We start from the raw sequence: 22,407 nt of genomic DNA, 5'->3' as shown, positions 1-22,407 counted from the left end.
ATACGATTACAAGGCATAAGAACAAAGTTGAAGAAAGGAAAAATTCAACTAACCATAATAAAACTGACTAAGTTCCTTGATATTTCTCAAAAAAAAATATTTTAAAGTTTTTAAATTATTTACACTAATATGTTAATCCATTTGACATTGTACTATCAGATCAATCATCAGTTTGGAGCTTGGCGTATGGCAAAGAGACACAGATTATATGAAAGAATTGTTAAAGTTAATCAATAATTTAAGGAGAGTCTGTTATGCTTCTTTCTACGTAGTTATTAAAAGTTAAAATAATAAATAATAATATACATAAAGACTCAATTGGACACACAGACAAAAAGTGCAATTGCTGCAATCTTACAATTCTCAAGTGGTTACAGCTTAGTACGTGCAGTAATCAAGTTGGAAGTCTGCCAACGATTGATCCGAGAGGCTCTTGAAATATACGGATATATATATATATATTTATATGTATGCAGGAACCGTGCTCACATTTTGTTTGTTACGCCTTGTTAAATTGTTTATTACTTATTATCAACAAATATATGACCCGAAACCAGCAATTTTTTAAAGTACATATAAACAGTTGAGGTTCATTAAAATAATAGCTGAAATATATGTATATTATATTATATATTATTATATCATCTTAAGCTAGTTTTTTGAGCGAAATATCGTATTTTATTCTGTTAAAGGGTGTTTTGAGATTCGGATTTTCTGTTATTGGAATCGCTGTATTTCTTAACTGCACTGGGTTTACTTCAATGGGTTGCATAGGAGAATATTACAGCTGAGAGCAGTCATTACAAATTATAATCCGTCTTGACTTTTCGTGAGTATAAAGCAGCGATGCCTATTAAAGTTCTGTCTGAAGCTGCGTGACGGACGCGGTAAAGGTCGAAGGGTCTAACCAAATGGCATGAATTCTCTTAAGTGCTATACCTATATACGAGCATTTTAGCATTCATACACTTGTCGGCGCTGAATAGAAGTATACGAAAAGAAATATTATATAGAGGTCCGCAAAAAATATAGTGCTCTATTGCATCTAAAGCCAGCGCGCTGAAGTGTTAAATTTTAGTATTGAAAATATAAGTGTAAATGTGAAAATGCCTAGGCATGTGTATGTGTATGTGTATGTATGTGCATAGACTTAAATTTAAAAAATCATTTTGTGCATGAAATCTAGAGGCATAAAATTAAAAAAAATTATTTAATTACTAAAAATTGCACAAGATACAATGTCTTTTGCAAGAGACTCAACTTGAGGTTATGAGTGGAGTCATGAGTACCTGGTCTAATAAAATATAACAATGCTTATTGAAAATCAGGAATACCTATATTAAATAAGATTATATTGAAGCTAAAGACGATGTGAGGTAAGTGACAGATGCAGTATAGGGAAGTGTGCGAATTGAAGGCAGCTGGAGTTTTGTCTACTTAAATTGTATCAAATCGATTCATTTAGCAAACTTGTATCTCACATGGACACGCTTCAAGTGGTTGTCAAATGTTTTAACTGTAGAACCAAGAATTGAGAGTTGCCTGACTTGGCACGGAAATACCATTTAATGTCCATCTGTAGAAAGGTCAATAGCAATTCCCCTGCCAAATATTGGAATTCAAGCTGTACAATTCAAGCTGTACACTCCTGAATATTGTTTTTTTTCTATATTTTAAATTTCCAATTTCACATTTTAGCTTCAGAAGATACAAAGCTTTTCGCTTTGCCATGAATTAAATATGCGTAAATATATACAGTTTGACACGAAAGTTTTCACATGGGAAAAAAATTATATTTTTGTTCTTTAACATAAAAAAATATACTAAGTATGAGATTTCAATATTTTTTAAATTATATTATGTTTTTTCAAATTATTATCTTACAAAAATAATTAATAAAAATTAAAAAACTACTAACATAGGCATAAGAAAACATAAAGTATTTAATCTCAGTAAAACCTAAAATGCTTATATTTCAAATAATGTTATCTTTCCTGATTTGCAGTAAGCATTCATATATCGTATCATTTTAAGCAATTAAATAATTGTATTTTTTAATTTATTAAGCTTTATTTTAGCAAATTTTTAAATCGAAAGTGGTTAAGCAAATACAGCCAGGTAATTGAACAAGAAAATCATTGTTCAATATCGGACGCCTACGCCGCGTAGACAACAAATTCGATGAGCTTAGCGAGAATTTAACATTTATTAAAATAAGTCTAGCGACTTCCAGGAACCGACACATTCATGCTAATTGGCATGTAAAATATGAATTCATTTTTGGGCTTTGCGGGCAACTGCGACTGTTCACATAGGGCGGGAATCCACAAATTGGGGGTAACCGAAGTCGCTTGCCATTAGTTTCAATTATAGGAATGGACAAATGTAAATCTGACAACTGTACAGCAATTGTTACGCCAACTCAACGACCTGTCATACAGAAAGAGAGAGGGAGAGAGCGCATAAAAAGCGTGGCGTGGCAGAGGAAGAACGAAGCAAATGTCAGGACTATAAGTTTACAGTTAGAAATGCTTTTTCAATTCACGATTTGCTTGCACACTGACACTGACACTGACACTTTGCCAATTAACACTTTCCTGGTTACCTGCAATTGTTTATAGCCACGACGGCCCCAAGCGGGGCAATGCCCATTTGTATTTGCAGGAGCAATTATCCTGTCAAAAACTTTATGCACACATATGTACATGTGGAGATGTGTAGAGCAACCGAAGCTGGTAGCAAAACAAAATGCCAACAAAAACAAACGTTTCCGTTTCAGCACGTGAGTCAGTTAGCAACCCCCGAGGCTCAGAGCCAAAGCTAAAGCCGAAGCCAGTGGCATAGCTGGTGTGTTTCGACCGAGCTGTCATGACAACGACTCGGCCCAAGCAAATAAAACTTGGAAAATGAAAAGCGAGCACTTTGAGCACTTTGTGGCAAATCAGAAAATTTTCTTTTGCTCAGAACGCAACGAGCCGCCAAATCGCACGCAAGTTGAACGGGACGCGATTCAGATTCAGGCATGAGCCAGCATGGAGATACCGGAAACTGTATCTGTGCGAAGGTTTCGCGAATTCACTTCGCGACAAAAGCATGAGCTATACGAGACGCTACTGGAGCTGGCTGACTCGATAGAGGAGCTGCCCAAGAAGTCGCTGCGCAAAACGTTGGAGCTGACACTAGCCGTGTTGGAGTACAAGGGACAACTGGCACAGAAGTTTGAGAAGAGCAGCGAGCGACGCCTGCAGGATGAGAACGAGAAGCTGAAGCGCATGGTGCAGAAGCTAGAGAATGAACGTGATGGCCTTAAGCTCAAGGTCAAGGAGGTAAGTTGTTATCCACTCTCAAGCTGATCAGAAATACATCTCTCTTCAACCGTAAGTTGGGTGCGGAGATCAAGCAGCAGCAGGAACAGCTGCGGCAGGCAGCCCAGCAAGCCGACGCCAGTGACAAGGACTCATCGGATCCGCTTTCCGAGTTGGATAAACAGGAGCATCTGCTGCACAACATCGAGACGAAGAACAAACATATCAAACGTCTTCTGCGGGAAATCGATGTATGACGCTTACTCCTCCTAGCTAAAGTATTTTCTATTACCAAGTGGTTTCTATTGCAGACCCTGCAAAATCAGAACATCGCCCAATCGAAGACCATAGTGCTGCATGAGCAGGAGCTGCAGCAGATTAGGTCCAATCTGCAGCAGATCTCGCAAGACATTACGAAAGTGGAGCAGGAGCGGAAGTCCGTAATGCAGCGGGAGCAGCAGCAGAGCTTAGAAATCGCTCGCCTGGAGGGCAACGTCACTTTTCTTGAGGATGAGCGCGAAAAGCAGGATCTGGAAATGCGTCAATTTCTGGATAAGTATGAAAGTCAAGTGGTCAACTGGAGGCAGCTGCTGGATCAAAAGGACAAAGAACTGCAGGAGTGCCGTAAGAGAATAGAGCAGATGACATCAGGTCAAAGTACATTGGAATCCACATCCAGCAGTAAGCAGAGTCCTCGGCAGGAAGAGGAAACTAATCTGCGACATGTGAGTGACCGAATTTGACGCTCTCAGCTGAAGCTAACGCAATTTGATATTCCAGCTGCTTGAGTTGCGTGAAAAACGGATTGAAGATCTAGAAAGCAAGCTGAAATCGATGTCGGAGGAGATGGTTAGCTCCACCAAGGTAATGAATCAGTTATGCGTGCAACACGAGAGCAAGAAGAATCCTCAGCAGCCCAACGCGTGCTGCAAGCTGATCGAGGAGCGTCTGCGCGTCGCCAATGCCCGGTCGCAGCAGCTCTCCGAGCTGCTCGACAGCACCGAGCAGGACAACGTGCTCAAGGCCAAGCAGGCACTGCACGCTCTGAATGCTCTGGAGGCGTATAAACGTGGCGAGGACGGCCTCGTGTCGGCACTGCGGCGCTGCTCGGGCCTCGAGCAGAAGCTAGCAGAGCGGGACAAGCAACTGCGCAACTATACGCAGGAGCTCAACGCCATGAACGAGCTGGAGCAGGAGAACTCTGTGCTGCGTCGACGGCTCAAAATACCCGACGATGTTGTTGTGCTCTCCAAGCATGTGCGTGCCAAGCAACGCAACAAGGACAAGCAAATCGAGAGGCTAACGCTCAAGCTGCGCACCTCGGAGGAGCTGCGACTCCAGTTAAAGCTGGATAAGTGCGAGCTGAGGTAAGTATGCAGAGATCATTAGCTCCAAGTCCATGCGCTCAAGCTAGTAATTTATAGACGCAAGCTGCTCGAGTTGCAGAACGGTGAGCCCCAGAGATTGGATGAGTCTATGCATCAACCCAGTGAAATTGGCGAGCTGCCTCCGAGTGCCCCGCTAGAGAGTTCGCCACGTCGCGGGCAAGGCGACGGTGCCGCCAGCTCCGAGCTGCAGACCAAATACGAGGACGTCCTCGCAGAGAACGAAGCTCTGCGCATGGGCATGTACGAGATTCTGGAGAAGCTGCGGGAATACGATGGTGGGTTACCTGTCCAGAGTCAAGGTATCATCTTTCTTCTTGAAATAATTGTAAATCTCTTGTAGCTACTTCGGAGCACATCACCATAGATTCGGAGCTGCTGCGGCGTCTCATTGAAGCGCTGCCCAGCGGTGCGGGCATTCCACAACTGCATGGCCAGCTGCAGGAGCTGAAGGCCCGGGAGGAGGCGTTGTGCCAGCTCCTGCATCACAATATCAGCGATTCTGAGACTGGGGAGTTGTCCTCCGTGCACAGTTTGCGAGATATATCCGAAATGCAGGAGGAGCAGCCAGCCGTCATGGCCGTTGATTCAGCCACGCGACCAACCACACCCACTGACGTAGTCGAAGGATTGCAGTTGCCCGTCATCACGGAGCTGGAGCAGGAGCAGCCCAGGCCAGGCACAGCAGATCTAGCGGAGCTTACAATTCTTCGCAAGCATTATGATGAGCTGCGCCTGCACATGTCCGCAGATGGCAATGAGCTGATGCGATACACCCAAGAACTGCACGAGCAACAGATTGGCTTGGAGAAGCAGCTACTTGAACAGAAGAGCTCATATGCCTACATGCGCGAGGATTATGATCAACTGCTGTCGGCGCAGAAGCAGCAGGAGCTGCGCCACATTGAGAGCACGGCCAATCTGCAAAAGCAATTGGAGCTGCTCAAGTCGGAGCTGGCTGCCAAGTGCGACCAGCTCGCCGCAGCGCAGCTCAGGCAGCACTGCACTACGGAGGAACGACTGCTGTTAGAGCAGCGGAATGCCACGCTCAGCATGCAGCTAGCGCAGACCATGGAACAGTTAATGGGTGAACTGAAGATACCTGAAATCTGTGCGGACTACGGCATCATTGCTGACAATTACCAGCTGGACTATATGACTGCTGCGGAATTCGAGAAGCAGCGGCAAACGCTGGACACTTGGATGACCCAGCAGGCGGAATTGCAGCGCGAGAACAAACAGCTAGAGGGTCTGCTGCAGGTGGCCAACGGCCAGATCCAGTCGCAGCAGAAACTGCTTAACGAAATTACGGATAATCAGATCAGCCTGCGTCATCTGGTGGCGGATCTACAGAGCAGTTCCACTGACAAGCTGCTGCTAGCCAAGATGCAACGCGATTTGGACAAAGGTGGGTAAAGCTGGCGGAAATTTAAGTTTAAGTTGATCTCATTCTAAAATTGCTTCAGCTAAAGCGGAAACCGCTCGCTTGGAATCGGAGCGAAAGCACTTGCAACAGGACGTTGATAACTTGAGTACCCAGCTGCAGGCAGCGCAGTGTCTGGCGAGTCAGATGCAACAGGACTTCCAACTGGAAAGAAACAATAGCGACGTTAAGCAGAAGTAAGTCCCTCTCTGTTTATAGCTTCACAGGTCGAGTGCGCCAGGCTCTGTAAGCCTTAGTTAGATACCTTCCCATGTGACTAGCTCCTCTACGGAGTCAATAGTTGCTCCGTTAAAGGTCCGATAAACTTGTTTTCTGATTAGATAAATATATATAGCACAAGATGTGGGCTGCTTTAATTGCTTTACTTTTTGCTTACAGATTTCTGCAGCGTTCGCTGTTTACCCTCAAGGAGAAATATGCCAAATTTACACCCCTGATCTTCCTGAACAATTTCGTGTTCTCTTATCAGAAGCTGAATCAACGTATAATGGAGCAGCAGCACGTGGAGCAATCTGCTGACAGTGCTGCGCTGGTTGAGCATGTAGTGCAAGTGGTGCAGGAAAAGCTGTCCACCAACGAGGAAAACTCGCAGCATTTGATCAAGCTTATCAAATCGGAGACACAGTCCAGGTTGCTGGAGCAGCGCTGTGATAGTCTGCAGGCCAGGCAGTCGGAGCTTCAGCAGGAATTGAGTGAGCTACGTTTGCAACATGCTGCAGAGTCGGAGCATTGGCAGACGATTGAGGCGCTGTTCGCGGAGCCAAAAGCAACCACTTTCGTTGATGTGGCCACCAATACGGAGGCGGCAGCGCCTGTGCCTGTGCCTGCTATGCGACGCACCGCACAGCTCATTGACAGACAATCGTCGCCAATTGGGTCGCCAAAAAGGCGACTATCTAACCATGACTCCACGACGCAAACAGAAAACCCGACCAAGCAGCTGCTTGAGACAGCTGTTCAAACAAATGGCAGCAATCGACATCAGCAGCAGAAGCAACAGCAGCAGCAGCAGCATCAAGGTGTGCAAACGACGCAGGATGAAGAGCTGCAACAAGTGCGGGCAGAGTAAGTAGTAATAACAAGTAATAAAATGCATATGCTAAGGCAGTACTTACCTCTTGCGGCAGGCTGCAAGTAGCAAACAAACGTATTGAGGAGCTGGGCAAGCAGTTGGAGACCAGCAATGCCTGCAGTGAGTCGGATAGTCATCATAGCGGCGTGGTGGAGAAGACCATCTTATCATTTCACACTTTGCTGCTGGAGAAGGATCAGTCCATTCAAAAGTTTCAGGATCTTCTGCAAACGGAGAGGGAACAGTGTCAGCAGCTGCTCACGAAGCAAACAGCAGAGAATGAGACTCTCAAGGCAACGGTTAACAATTTGAACTTCAACATTAAGACCAAAGATCTGGAAGTGCTAGATCTGAAAGCCAAATTGGACCTGCACAAGTTGCCCGTGCAGACAGATGTCCAGGCAACTGAGAGTTCCCTCAACGAGCTGACGGATGAGAGGATTGAGGAACTGTTTGAACATGACTCCGTCGATAGAGGCACACAGCAGCAGGAACAAGCGGAGGCGGATGTGGACGCTGTGCTTGCAGACGAAGCAGCCGGCGAGCAGGAGAAACAGGATACCGAAGAGCTAAAGGAGCTGCCCACACTGCACAAGCAAATCAAGGAACTCAAGGACAAACTGAGCTACTGCGAACATAATCTGGTGACACGTGAAGAAGAAGTCGAAATACTGCGGGAAAAGTAAGATTATTATTAGAAATAACAATATTTAATTATAATAAATTACTTACTAGATTGAAGCTCTGCCAGGATCGCGAGAAATGCATGGAAAGTAGCAGCAGCTGTCCTGAGCTAGAGCAGCTACGCGGCTTCCTAGAAGAAAAGGACAAGCACATTCGCGATCTCATGGACACACTTAAAAACTTCCATGTCTGTATTATTTGAAATATTTTGAATCGGGCGATTCACTTAATGCTTTTATCGTTTTCCAACAGGACGATCAACAGCGTTACATTAACGACACTTCCAACTATTCTGCTGAGCAGATAGCCAAACTGGCCGCCGACCTGAATCGCATGGAGGCCACCAACAAGATCTATCACACCCAAATGGAGGCACTGCGTCGCCAGCTGGCCAATGTCACGCAGCGCGAAAAGCAGGCGCGGGACTTGAGCCAGTCGCTGCGTCAGCAGCTGCTCAAGCGTCCGGTGGTGTCCATCAAAACGGAATTGAACGCTCGTGTGAAGAATGAGAATCTGCAGAAGCGTATACAGCAACTGGAGCTGGATCTGGACGAGTCGCGGGCGCAGCTGCAGCGGCAACAGACGCTTTTGGAAGCCAAGCGCACGCGCAGCGCCAACGAGGTGGGTCTTTGGGAGAAGCAAAAGCGATGGCAACAGCAGGCCGATAAGTTCAAGAGCAAGTTGGACGAGACGGAGTTGGCGCTGGACAAGACTCGCACTCTGCTCCAGGCGGCACGCACAACAATAGCTCGACTCGAAAAGGACAAGCACTTGCTCGAGTCGAAGGTGGGCAAGGCAGCATCAGGCGGAGGCACTGCGACGACTACAAATGTCAATGCCCATAACACTTTAAAATGTTGTCGTGCTCCCTCCTGTCCGAATCTGCATCATGTGAGCGCCGCAAAGTTTACACCTTCCCCGTCTGAGAGTCCGGAAACGTATACGGGGCCAAGCAGTGAGTGCAGCTCGCCGGCTCACAATCAATCCCAGCCGAATTCTGGTCACCACAGTTTCTATGAGCAAGGGCAGTCGGAGTTGATAGAGGCATTGAAGGCACGTATTGAGATGCAGCAGCGGAAGATCATCGCCATGGAGTTGGAGGGGCGTGGCAGCAATGCGTTGACCACAGAACTGGAGAAGCTGCAGGAACGGTGTCAAGCAGTGGAGGCTCAGAACATACGCCTTGAAGCGCGCAATTTGCAATTGCAGTTGGATTCAGATTTACTGCGACAGGGTGACAAAACCGACCGATTACAAAAGCGTATCAAGCATTTGGAGGAGTAAGTGAAGCGCCTTAATCCTGCTGAAATCTATTGACTAATGCCATTTCTGTTTCAGTTATATCCTTGCACTCAAGGAGGAAATGGCGCGCACCGAGTCACGCCGTGAGTTGTGCAAGTGCAGTGGACTAAAGGTCAACACACATCAGGGCCAATCCGCAGAGCACACAATTATTTCTTTGCGCAATTTGGTGGAAAAACTGCGTTCGGAGAACAAGTTCCTCAAAGATGGTCGCAACTCCACTGAGTCACGTGGTTCCACTGACTCACTGTCTCCATCTGCTGAACTAGCTCGACTCCAGCAGCTGCATTCGAATGCTTTGGAGAAAATTAGTGCACTGCAGCAGGAACTTAGGCAGCGCAGTAGTGATGGGAAGGTAATATATTAGAACAATATGAAAGCAAGCTGGATTTATATATACCCACATATTTAGGATGAGGAACTGGAGTACATTAAGGAACAGCTTATGAAAAAGACACAACTATTGCAAAAGGCAAAAGTTTTGCTGACTCGTGCTGCTGCCAAGGAGAAGGTGCTTAGAGAGCAGATCGCTGTTTGGAAGCGCAAATGTTCAGAGCTGCAAAATGTACCCGTTATTGATGAAATTAGCGAATAGATCTAGTTTTAAGTCAAATTTTGTACAAAACTGAAAAACGGCGGTAAATGCTAGTAAAAAATATTTCAAATTCAAACAGTTCTTTTTTATGGCGTTGCCGTACTGAAAAATTCTATTTATTTTAAGCTAATCGGTGACTTTAAAGATTCACATTGGTCACACCAGGCAATCGATTAAGATAAGCCGCTTTTAAATTCATATTCTTCTGGTGTTGCCGGACTGTAACAATTTGCCTAAGGTGGACTCAGCTTTGCTCTTTGTGAATAGCATGCAGTCAATCTCACCTAATTTACGTGTAGACCATTGTAATTGGCTGCGGCATAACAGAGAGAAGTTCATAAATGTGGACTTCGCTCTCCGCCGCGACAAAACATTGCAGAGCACAAGTGGAAAATACTGAAATACAAGAGGTACCTTAATCATACTGTAAATAAAAAGGCAATTAAATTACTTTATATTGTAGAATTTATTTCCACACTGCGAACCATATACATAAATAGAAACTAAAATGCTTTATGAAGGTTTTACGCATTTGCTTGTACAGAAAGAGAATAAGATTCTGGTAATCAAATTCAATAATCCCCGAAAGAAAAACTGCATCAATTTCAATGGATACAAAGAGCTCAGCCGTGCTCTGGGCGCTGTCAACCTGGACGAAACTGTCTCAATCGTCGTGATTACTGGAGCAGGGGACTTCTTTACGGCTGGTAATGACTTGTCGCAGAAAACCGATGTAAATGACATGGACGCTTACCTTAAAGAAACCAACGATACATTCAAAGCTATGGTCAGCAGCTTTCTCAATTGCAACAAGTTGATTTTCTCACTGGTGAATGGACCGGCTATTGGTATCGGTTCCACCATTGTGGGACTCAGCGACGTGGCTTGGTGCGCCGAAGAGGTAAGCAACAGGTTGCTTAAAAGCCTTTATGCACCAACTACTCTTTCTTGCAGGCCTACTTCCAAACACCATTTAGCAAACTAGGTCTTGTGCCTGAGGCCTGCTCCAGCCTTACCTTTCCATTGATCATGGGTCGATCGAAGGCCACAGAGATGCTAGTCTTTAACGAAGAAATGAGTGCCCAGGAAGCATACAAATTTAATTTCGTATCGCGTATCTTCAAGTTAAATGAATTGGATTCTGTGGTGTGGCCAAAGATTCGCGAATATGCCGAGTTGCCTCCTAACTCGATGCGGGAATGCAAGCGCTTGATCCAGTTGCCACTACGTGAACTTCTTATTCGTGCCAATGATGCAGAGTGCGATGCACTTCTAAAACGGTTCTACGACACTGAGTGCATACAGGCTATCATTGATTTTGCCCAGCGCAAGTCAAAGCTTTAATTTAAGAGTTAAATTGTTATTGGGTATTTTCCCAACAAAAAGTAATAAAAACATGTTGCATTGATTTAGAAGGTAACGCAATTGCGGCAAAATTTGTCGTGGATTTACATAGGTACGGTCACACTCTGAACGGCTTTCAAATTGTTTCTGAAATGCCAAATTTATAAAAGAATATTTTCTTTTAATAATATACATAAAACAAAACAATTAATTTGGGCTATGTATGTCGTATCGTTATCATGTACATTTTTTGTTACAATACTACAGTTGTGTTATCGATAGATTCATCTCTAGCTAATGGCAGTTTGAAGCCAACTGGCAGATATTAATTTAAAATTCAACTTAATTTTATAATTAGATAATTAGAAACTTAATAGAAATATTTGAAAATGTAAAAAAGTTTAGTTTAGTTAGGCTTTTAGTCATGAGAAATTATTAGTGCTTTTAGTGTTAGTAATTGCAGTGTGTTATTCTCTGTTAGTTTACAGAATGAGTAAATGTTAATGTTTATTCGCTGTAAAAATGCTGTTGCTTAACAGGTCACACTGTCACCACGAGTAAAAGAAACGAAATAAAAGAATTTTTTTGTTGCACATGCAAATATAATAATTAAAACTTTGTGCTAGCGGTAACAAATTGTATACTCCATATATTTATAATTGTGCGTGTGCGGGTGGCGCATGCAGAGAGTAACAGTGTTAATTAGACCAGAGCCGACGCGACAGGAAAGCGTAGTGGAAAAGTTGCTTGCAGAATTCGTCGTGTCATTTGGAAAAAAGAGTGCCGCGGCAAGTGAATCTGAAACACGAATCATTCATTGGCAGCAGCCACCCGCAGCACTGTTGAGGGGCCGCCCGCACGCAAAAAACATGAAAGATTTGCCACAAAATTGAATTACCATTGGCGAACCATTAAAGGTAAGTCACCGCAACGCACTTTTCTTGTCCGCCCGCCCGGTTTGCCCCCAACCCGTCCCTGCGGCACATTCCGCCGCGCTCTCTTTCGCCGTCAACGTGGTGTTCTCTTTGCTGGGTCGGTCGCTGACGCCGCCATTGGACATTGGAATGCGTGCATTTACATGCTTAAGTTACGCAGTCTATTCGAATTAGTTAAGAGTTTCTTCACTTATTGAAAGCGTTGTCTTTAGATTGCAGTTACATTTTATTTTTTTCGTCCAGTTGAATGACGTAGTGCGCCGCCTGTTTTACAGGTGTGCGTGTGTGTGTATTTACGTGCATGTGTCATTCGTTCCTGTTTGTTTGCATGTGTGTGTGTCAAACGATAGCAATCAATTTTTTTGGCCAGCCGGCATTAAGCGTGGACATGCAAAATCAAATTGTTTTGAATTATATATTTTTGACACCAGAACGCCACTTGTGGCCGTGGGGGAGGGGTAAGTGGGACTGTCACCCCACCCGGTACAGTATGGCCACACTCTCTTTCTCGCTCTCTCTTGCACTTGCTCTCTTTGTTTATTTGCCTTTTTGTATTTTTTTCTTGGTTCTGTGGCCCACAGCTGTGCGGTGTTGCCAGATGTTTTGCTGCTATCTCAATTTAACCTCAAATTTTGGCGCTTCGTTTGTGTTAACTTTTGGTTTTTTTTGTTGTTTCGCAGTAAAAACTTCAATGTTTGGCGTTTGCCGTGTTCATGTGCTGTGCATATCCTGAGATACGTTCAGAAACGCCAAACCAAACTCGATTGCACCGACAGTCGTCATCATTGTCAACTGCGGTGCCAGTGTAGCGCAGTCGTTCCAATTATGGCGCAGCAAACGCAGCAGCCGGTTGCGCAGCAGCAACAGCAACCGCCACCAGCGGCGACGCCAGTGTCCACACCAACGACGCCACAGCCGCCGCCCATTAACAATAACAACAACAGCATTGTGTCGTCATCTAACAATAACAGTAACAACAGCAACGGCAACGGCAACGGCAACGCACTGAATGCTGTACCTACAATCTACAATCAGCAGCACCAAACTCTGTACATGCCCACTGCTCATGGATCAGCGCAACATCCGCACATGTCGCAAAGCGCACACGGTCCTATGTTCCATTCATCTGCGATGTTGCCGCCACCCTTGTCCAGCAATGTGTTTGTGAACAATGTGACCGCCAATGTGAATCTCCATAACTGGCCTCAGACTGCCTACATGCCAGGAGGCGGTGCTTCGACCCATTATGTGAGTGCGCATGGCGAATTGCCGCAGGAGCAGGTAAGTTTAAATAAATACAAATGCGATGGAGTTGCATGTTCATTTCACTGTTTTACAGGGCAATCCGTTAATGCAACAGCTAGCACCAATGCCGCACCATCAGGGCAATCCGAATGGCCACATTAGATCTGGTATGGGAGGACGCGGTCGTGGACGTGATCGTACACGCGGCGGAGGTGGCCAACGTCGTAGTGACTACCACGGACCGCGACACATGCAACAGCAGCTGCAGTTGCCGCCGCAGCAGCAACAACAGCTGCAACCGGATGGGACTAGCCCGGCACCAAACGCCATGCAATTACAACCGGATCAGATGGTAGCACAGCAGCCGCCAGAGGCACAGTTGCAGCCAGTGTCCTACTACGCTCCGCATCCGTACGCTGCTTATGGCGGTTATCAGGGCACCTATTTTGCGCCGCACCATGGCCCAATACAAGCGCCGCCAGCTGCGGGAGCTACACCACATCCGGCCACTAGCACGCCTTTGTATATATCTCCAATACCATTCTACAATGGCGCACCTATGTACAACTACATGAGCGGCTATTTCTACCAGCCACTGTTGCCACCGTCTGAATATCAGTACATGCCCGACGATGGTGGTCAACCGCAAGGCGGTGTAGTTGATGACCGGCAAATGTGGCATCCAACTCATATGTATGCCGAAGATTACCAGGAGATGGCACATGCGAATGGCGATGAGCTTAACCATAATAGTTCCACGTTAACCTCACCCGAAACGTCTAGCATGTTGAGTCCCAACTATCCCATGTACGATACTCAGCAAATGCATGAGATACAACAGCAAATGGGCGTTATGCAGGTCTATGATGATGGACAACTGGCTCCTCTTCAGGCTATGCATCCCATAGCCGCGCCAGTGCCACAGGTGAGCGACCTTACAGTTCTGCATAACGTAGTTATTTTCATGGATTTTTTTCAACAGTATGACGACGAACTATCCGAATGTGGTGCTGCGCAAGTTGGCGGCATGCCCGCTGCGTGGACACTGCCAGCAGATGGTCCACCGCAGCCCATTCTGGTTCAGGCCGTTCCCTCACATCATATCATTCAGTCACAGCCTCAGCCAACAATTTGCATCGAGCAACAGCAGCAGCAACAGCAACTGCCTGTCCAACCTCCTCAAACGGAGACGCCCACCCCACAAGCCCCACAGGAAACGCTGGGTAAGTGCCACAAATTGATTATTCAAGCTGATAAGCAGCGTTTTTACTTGGTAATTGTTCCGATAGTGTCGGATAACTGATAATGTCGTTCCCTATTTATATTTTTATATTTTCATCAATGATGAACGATTTGCGATAGTGTCTGTTAGGTATTTTTTGTTTATCAATTGCAATTTATTCAGGTATGTTTTGGCTCTAACATAACATAGAACTTGATTCAAATAAAATACATGTTAATTTGGGCTTCTGTTGAAATGATAAAAATCAGGTCGATATATATTTTGTTGATCAATATTCTTCTTAAATTGGACTCAAGTAAACAATGACTTTTCATACGTCTGTATATATAAATAATATTCATTGTTAACTTTCAACTTTTTGAGGCAAAGAAATATTTAATCAATTATTTACACTTTACTATTTAATATTTGACTTTATCAAGAAGTCAATAAAGAACATTCTTTTAAATTGATATTTTCTTATTCCAACATAAAAACAAATCAGTTGAAATAAATTTCTCGGCTAATTGATTAAAAAATTGAATTGAATTTTTGATTCATTAAACATGAATGAATGTTAATTGATTTCATTTATTAACATTGAGCTCGTTATGTATCTACTTTGCCTTTTGTTGCTTTCAGTTGAAAACTAATGTATAGGCAGGTTTTTTAAGGTTTTCATGAACATATTCGATCTCGATCTTTCGTTGTGTTTATTTTATGTAATTTGTGCTGACTCTTCGGGTTTCAGCGGTCGATGAGTGCTCGGCTTACGGTTGAATTCGCTTGGGGTTCAGTTGCGTTTGTGTCAGGTGTACCAAAAATATCACATGATATATGTATGGGACGTCGCTGCGACGGCTTCCAAACTTTTTTATTTTATAATTTTGTGATACACTTTATACAGAGTACTGCAGTTTTAACACAAAATGTGTAAATAGAATGAAAGCAATTTTTTTGCAGTATATCTATTGATCAATGCCAGTATTATTTTCTTTATATATTTATATATTTTCTTTATATATTTTTAACAAATTTGTAATTTTCTTGTTCGAGTCATAGTTCTTAAATTTGTATGCAGCAAAAAGTATAAATAGCTATTCATTTTATTTTAGCTTTTCATTTTATTTTCTGTCGATTAGGTTTCGCTTATTCGAACTCGTCTATAACGTCAAATTAGAATCACTCGGATATAATACTACTGTATTAAATAACCTCTTAACCCATATATCATTAGTAAGGGTATGTTGTCTTCGTCATGTAGTAGCGATCAGTTCCTTCTTCTGTTATTTTTTATAGTTTCGCTTAATTGCTGGGGCAGCTCTTTTTGAGTGAGTTATTCGTATTGTTGCTAGGCGCTTGCTTTGCTGCGATCCGATTGAATTGTTTTTGACTGCATGTAATGCCTGCTCTATTTAGTTATGAGGGGTGGCACTTGAGTGTGTAACCTCTTATTGGCTAGACACGGTTTTCATATACTTGGGTTTATAGTTCCTTAGTATATTTAGCTGTGTTACTACTCGTTTTAACCACTAATCAGCTGTGTAAGAGGACGATAACTCTCGCTTTGTACTTTGCTGTTGTTTTGTATTCTTTCTGCTTATCAATCACCAGTCTTTGTGTAGACAGTATAATACGTCAGCGTCATGATCCACTTACTGTCGCATTAGTGCAGTATGTGCATTGTTAGGGTCATCTGGCTTGAATCGGGTATATATATATTAATTGATACTAGTTGAATTATTTCTTCAATGTAAATAGTTTATAAATGATGTCGTTAGTGTACAGAAATGGAGCATTAACAATACTTATTATTTATGGGTGGATTAAAATTTATTAGGACTTAGCTTCCCCGAAGACCTTATAGTTCTAATGAGCATTTCTTAAGTTCATATTTTCTGTGAGCTTCTTTTCGCTTTACCTTTGTTTTGTCCCCTAGCTTACTTGTATGATGCATGGCGTCCGGTTTAGTATTGCCTTCCGCCTTATCAAACACACAGTCAATGACATTTTTGTTGGCCACTGGCCATTACAGCGAAGCAAAGTAAAGCAAAGCGAAACGATATGGATCACTTCACGCGTACATGGCTCACATGTATATTATGCACCCGGCCCAAAGTAAAATTGATATCTGGCCGTCCAGTTCCGTATGAGTATGGGTGTGTGCACGAGTATTTACCCTGCTAAATTGCTGAAATGTCTCAGTGGACATTTTATTGTTATTTTCGCAGCACTTGGCTGGGCAACTTTGTCAATACTTTGATATCACGTAGAGTGGTGTATGCACAGCTAGATTGGCGTATGACAAGCTGTTTGTAGCTGTTCTTCGCAATGCAAGCAATTCCGAAAGCTGATTTAAACGCTGCCATATCACTTATTGATTAGGCTAATCATATTGGCAAGTTTATAATCGGGCTGCGATTTGCGAGTTTTGCTCAAGTGGCGCACGACCACTCCACACACATCATTACCATTTAGAGCTCCCGTCGTATGAGCACAAGGTAAAGCGATAAGTTGCCAACTGAATTATTATTATCTGAACTTTGATCGATGATTTTTAGAGCCCTAACCCGATTTGCCGCAAGTTGTTATACATTTATATTACCATTTACCCACTACTTACCAGCCGTATAACAGATTCTCGAAGTGTATGGAGAATATGGAAAAATGTTTTTATTTTCTTTTTCTGATTGTTTTTCTTCTAACATTTATTGTTCAGCTTTGCTTAGTGCTGCGTATTTACTTTGTATCTATACTAGCATAGCTTAGCGATCTCTTTTTAATTTTTTCTTCATATATTTGTTGCGTATAACAGTTGAAATTTGTTTTGCTTTTAGTTAGGAGCATGTGTGAGTGTGTAAGTGTGTGTGTAAATGGCGTAAAACTGCATTTTATTGCTCTTTATGTGTGTGTGAGTCGGTGTGTGTGGTACACACTCTATACATTTGGTTAGTTTTAAAATATAAATATATATATATGTATATAACACAATCTATATATGTATGTATATTTTGTTAATAGTTTTTCTTGTGTATTACAAAACGCACAAGCCTTTAAAAATTTGTTTAATCATGGACTTGTCGGAAATATTTGCACGATTCTTTCATTTCACTGATTTACAAAATATGAGCCATAAAATTGCCATTTTGTTATTGTACATATACATTAATAGTTAAAAAATTGAAAACAATTTCAGTTGATTCTTGCTTAAGGTTTCTTTTATATAATATTTTAATATAAAATTTATTAGTTTAGCGTTGTTCTTGCAATAGTTGTTGCTCTTCTCCTCTAAATTTGCATACACCCTTTACAAGCAAATCGCTTTCCACTTTTTTACATACAAAAAGTTATTAACTATTAGCATAGTAAAGTTTATACTCGTTTCATTTTTCTTTCTTTATTTTGCGATCGCTATTCGGTTTCTTTCTTTCTTCAACTATAACTAGACCGTATGACACATTTAAACAATTGCCGTATAACAACGAATGCACAACAACAGTTATAGACATAGCAGCTATTATATAGATCGAGAGTTACTAAACTACATGTACAGAAGATACAGATACAATAGCAATAATGGTAATAGTAATAATAATAATAATCGTACATAATGGTATTTTAAAAATCGTAAAATTTAACAAACAAATAATAAAAATATTTTACAATCTAGGTTTTTTGCTTTCGCTATTGTATAACAGTTGAAACTATAATCAATAAGAATTCTATCAGAGTTTCTAGTTTCTGTTGTTGCTTTTGTTGTTGTTTTTCATGAGCGTGTTATATATTAATATTTGTATAGAGCTAAGTATATATATGGCAGCAGAGCTCTGCTACAAACTTATCGAAGCTAAGCCAAGTTTTCTTGAATTTCTTAATTTGCTATCAAGCAAATCTATAATTTGTTGTATGTATATTGAATAGTTGCTTAGGCATAGTTTCGGTATTTGTATTGTTATATATAATATATAATTCATATATATATACATATATATATATATAGTTTTTTTTGTGTGCTCTCTTTACAATACTTTCGCTTTGCCTGGACCTGGGCCTGCCCCTGCCTAAACTGCGTGTTTTTATCTTCTCTCCGAACTCCGATGTCAGCTTTGATCTTTCTATAACGTCTTCCGTGTTCCTCATTTCTCTTTGTATAAGTTGCTAAAAAAATATCGCACTCTACTCTTAATTCATTTATCAATCTTACATTCCTGCTCGCTCTCTTCACTTTATTTATATTATTTGTTTGTGTGCTAAATTCTTGTTGCTTAGAGCTTTGATTCCGTTGTTGTTGCTGCTGATTTCTGTTGCGTGCTGGGGAATGGCTGCAGTGGCGATTCCTGTGGGCTGGGCAGAGTTTTGATGATCTTGGGCACTATGGTGATTGGTTGATCCTCGTCCTCATCCTCAGCATCCTCACCCTGCTCCTCGTCAATAGGCGTCAGTGTTTCGGCGTGTACTGGGGTCTCATCAGAGCCACTGAAGCGCTTCATACAGGGCGCCAAAAAGCTAGTGATGGTGGACACGGCGAACAGAGCACCCGCCATGTAGAAGGGCAGATCATAGGTGTGAGTTAAATCATAGATGAAGCCCGCCAGCGGTGTTCCAAGTAATGCAGCGAATCCTCTGAACAATATGAGCAGACCAAAGGCATTCGTGAGCTTGTCCAGGCCCAGCAGATCGACCAGAATAATTGACGTTAGCGAAATGTAGCCAGAAATGGCAATTCCAAAGGCGATTGACATAGCGATATAGGCGCTATAACTGTAACAAAGTGGAGTCAATGTGACCGCCACTGTGGAGATCAGCAGGCAGATGTTGTTGAGCAGCAACGAATTGACTTGGGGCAGATCCGCCACCCAGCCACAGGCGACACGTCCCACGGTGTTGGTGATGCCAATGATGGAGAGCAGCATTGCTGCGTCGTTCTTAGCAATGCCGTGCTCCTTGGCTGCGTCCACCAGGTAGACAAACGGTACGTACAAACCAGCCATGCCGAATATGTTGGATACGCCCATCAGCATAAAGACTGGATCCTTGAGTAGGCTCACGTCCAACATGGTGTTCACCACAGATTTAACCGAATCGGGTATGCCCAGGCATGGACACAAATCATATTCGTCTCGATGCTTATCAGCTTCGGCCAGGGGATCCAAACGCATGCTCTGCATGCTCTTCTCGTACTTGGTGAGGGACAGTACGGAGTTCCGGTAATTTGTTAGCGACTTTTGGGATTGATATTGGGGTAGATTCGTGACGGAGCCGGAGTAGAAGATGTCCTTGCGTGACATGGGACGGACCATGCGTCCGCCACTGCCGCTTGAACTGCCTTGACGCTGGGACAGCGACAATTTTGAGGTACTGAAGTCGCCGCCTGCGCCCGCTTCGATGTCGCCGCGAGAGGAGGCGCGTATGGCCGCTAACGAGGGCTGATAACGTTCACTGCCAGATGTTTTACGCACGCGGCTGAAAGATGGCACCGAACCGTTCTTGGGAAGACTCTGATGATCGCCAGCGAGGAAGGCGGGCTGGGAGGCATTACGGATCATCGCATCGTGCGACTGGTATGGACTGTGCTCACTCTCTGAGTTGCGCTGCGAACGGCGACCCGATCGTGTGGACAGTTGCCCGTTGCTATCAGCATTGCCATTGTTTGGAGGGGATTGAGCATTTACTTCCACCACTTTGGACTCTGTGATGGTGGGCAACGTTGAGACCGGATGCAGTCCGCCGGATTGCTGGGCCAGCAGCTCAAGATTGAGACTGGAATGCACACCTGGATCGGCATTCAAGGGCATCTTCAACTTGCGTTCCATTGTACCATCGGGCAGCTGGACCATGAAATGTGAGCCAGCAAAGGAGCCGCGTTCCAGTTGCATCTGTTTCTCCTCGTACATTCTCTGCATCAGTGGCTTGACCTTCTTCTTTTTGGGATAGGTTAAAGGACGCATCATGGCGCCGAAGATGGCACAGTTTAAAATCAAGCCAGCGAATATGAGCAGCGCATTCTTCCAGCCGTACTCCTCCAGCAAATATGTGGCCAGCGGAGCAAAGGCGAATGTACCGAAGCCGGAGCCGCATACAGCTATGCCCGTAGCCAGGGAACGCTTTGTCTCGAAATAGTAACCCACGGCCACGACAGCGGGTAAATAGATCATGCCGAAGCCAAAACCACCCATGAAGCCATATGTGGCCATAAGCATGCTCACGGATCCGCTGAACGTGCTGAGGACGAAGGCAATGCAGGCAATGATGCTGCCAGCAATGCACACGGCACGGCAGCCATATTTATTGGCCAGGGCGGAGACGATGGGACCGGCGCTGAGATAGACGCCCGATAGCAAACTGCCCACCCAGGCGACGGTGCCTTTGCCCTCGTGAAAGTAGGCGACAAACTCCTCCAGGAATATGCCGAAAGTGTAGGCAATGCCATCAACGATCATGTTGCACATGAAGCTGGCGAAGCATATGACCCAGCCATAGCCGCCGTCCGGCGGTGGCGGTAGTTCACCGTAGACGCTGACCTCGTCCTCTTCATCTCCTTCGTCGTCGTCCTCCTCGTCGTTGTCATCCTCAGGACTGTTGTCGTTCTGTTCGGCGGTTAGCCGTGCCGCCTCCTCGCAGGCTAGTTCGCTGTCAGTGCGTTCGAATTTGCGCAGCCGCGCCGCCGAGTTACCAACGGCAGCTGCCGCCGACCCCGTATTAATGTTGGTGTCAACCATAATTGTGTTTTACTGTTGATTTGTAGTTGCTTGCGTTAAGCCGTTAGTTCGCCTTCCTAATCGCACACACTTTGCTTAAGCTCTTGTTTTCGAGTTGACAGAATTTCAAGCAAATGTTCTTTTCTTTTTTTTTCAATTGGAATTTCGTTTATTTCACTTGCACGCCCGCTCGCTCGCTCGCTCGCTCGACCCCGTTACCAGTCGAAGGCGGGAGGGAGTCACAATCGACGATTTGTCTGTTATGCGTTGCCGAAGTGTCGCGCTCGGCGCCGTTGCGAGTTATGCGAGCCTTAGAGCAGCCGCTGTCGACGTCGCTGTTGCTGCTTCTGCTACTGCTACTGTTTTTATCTTTGCGCGCGCTCAGCATTTAACATGCTCTCTGCTATTCCCCAATGCTCTGCAATGTTTATGGCGTTGCCACTCTTAAGTTCTGCTCACACGGAGTTAGCAGCGAGACTTTGAATGCCGTTATATTGGATGTGTGCGTGTGTTGTTATTGTTAAATAGTTACTACTTAAAGTTCTTCTGCATTATCGACAGCAAAAAAGAGAGTGGGAGAGAGACCGCAACTATACATACATATTTTAATTTACTAAATATTGGTTATTGTGGTTGTGCTTGAATTTGTTTTGTTTTTATTAATTATGTATATTTGTAAATTGTTTGTATCGGTTGCAGCTGGCTGGCCAAACTAAATATTGTATTTGTGTTATTGTTTTGGCTTTGCAAATTTTGGCTGAACTTTGCTTTTGTCTTTGACTTTGCACTTTTACGTTTGTTTTACTTTTAATTTCGCTTTGGCTTTTGGTTTTGGTTTTGCCTTTGGGGCTAGTAGTACACGCTGCTGCTTTTATGTATGGCACATTTTTGCATTGCTGTCCGCCGACGTCGCCGCCGCCGCTGCTGTCACTACTTCTGCTTTTTGGGGGTGCTGTACGTATTCGGCGTTGCTTTTGTTGCTCTTGCTGTTGCTGTTGCTGTTGCTGTCGATAATGGCAATGCAATTGTATAATTTGCTGAGCATTGAAATGAAATTGTCAAATGTGTATTAAATACAAATTCTTGGCATCAGCAGAAGAAAACAGCAAAACTTTAGTTGCCGACGGGCGGCCCCGCAACGTGTGATCGATAAAATGTGAATTGAACGAAACAAAC

The 22,407-nt window shown here is 43.8% G+C and overlaps 3 protein-coding genes across 3 annotated transcripts; 2 read left to right on the top strand and 1 right to left on the bottom strand.

Annotated features, from left to right (window-relative positions):
• The first annotated feature begins 2,557 nt into the window (after positions 1 to 2,557).
• Positions 2,558 to 9,825, top strand: LOC111597469 (centrosomal protein cep290). Its single transcript, XM_023312218.2, has 13 exons — positions 2,558 to 3,326; positions 3,383 to 3,556; positions 3,617 to 4,030; positions 4,086 to 4,672; positions 4,730 to 4,968; positions 5,034 to 6,098; positions 6,157 to 6,310; positions 6,513 to 7,199; positions 7,262 to 7,888; positions 7,942 to 8,077; positions 8,143 to 9,170; positions 9,229 to 9,547; positions 9,605 to 9,825. Exons 1-13 carry the CDS (start codon positions 3,033 to 3,035, stop codon positions 9,785 to 9,787), a joined length of 5,907 nt encoding a protein of 1,968 aa, XP_023167986.2. The 5' UTR covers positions 2,558 to 3,032; the 3' UTR covers positions 9,788 to 9,825.
• Positions 9,826 to 10,076: 251 nt separating this feature from the next.
• On the top strand, positions 10,077 to 11,230 carry LOC111597473 (enoyl-CoA delta isomerase 2, mitochondrial). Its single transcript, XM_023312221.2, has 3 exons — positions 10,077 to 10,197; positions 10,251 to 10,688; positions 10,742 to 11,230. Exons 2-3 carry the CDS (start codon positions 10,296 to 10,298, stop codon positions 11,129 to 11,131), a joined length of 783 nt encoding a protein of 260 aa, XP_023167989.2. The 5' UTR covers positions 10,077 to 10,197; positions 10,251 to 10,295; the 3' UTR covers positions 11,132 to 11,230.
• Positions 11,231 to 18,205: 6,975 nt separating this feature from the next.
• Positions 18,206 to 22,011, bottom strand: LOC111597471 (monocarboxylate transporter 12). The gene has a single exon (XM_023312220.2). It carries the CDS (start codon positions 21,250 to 21,252, stop codon positions 18,799 to 18,801), a length of 2,454 nt encoding a protein of 817 aa, XP_023167988.2. The 5' UTR covers positions 21,253 to 22,011; the 3' UTR covers positions 18,206 to 18,798.
• Positions 22,012 to 22,407: the final 396 nt, after the last annotated feature.

This window comes from Drosophila hydei, unplaced genomic scaffold (assembly GCF_003285905.1).
Source record: "Drosophila hydei strain 15085-1641.00,03,60 unplaced genomic scaffold, DhydRS2 tig00000001-arrow-pilon, whole genome shotgun sequence".
Taxonomy (NCBI): Eukaryota; Metazoa; Arthropoda; class Insecta; order Diptera; family Drosophilidae; genus Drosophila; species Drosophila hydei.
The sequence above is the reverse complement of the archived record's forward strand: the minus strand, read 5'-3'. Positions and strand labels throughout refer to the sequence as shown.

Coding starts and splice junctions, on each gene's coding strand:
- LOC111597469 (XM_023312218.2), top strand. CDS start 3,033: ATGGAGATACCGGAAACTGTATCTGTGCGAAGGTTTCGCGAATTCACT. Junction 4,673..4,729: donor CTGGATAAGTGCGAGCTGAG/GTAAGTATGCAG, acceptor AGTAATTTATAG/ACGCAAGCTGCTCGAGTTGC. Junction 6,099..6,156: donor GCAACGCGATTTGGACAAAG/GTGGGTAAAGCT, acceptor AAATTGCTTCAG/CTAAAGCGGAAACCGCTCGC.
- LOC111597473 (XM_023312221.2), top strand. CDS start 10,296: ATGCTTTATGAAGGTTTTACGCATTTGCTTGTACAGAAAGAGAATAAG. Junction 10,689..10,741: donor TGGCTTGGTGCGCCGAAGAG/GTAAGCAACAGG, acceptor TCTTTCTTGCAG/GCCTACTTCCAAACACCATT.
- LOC111597471 (XM_023312220.2), bottom strand. CDS start 21,252: ATGGTTGACACCAACATTAATACGGGGTCGGCGGCAGCTGCCGTTGGT.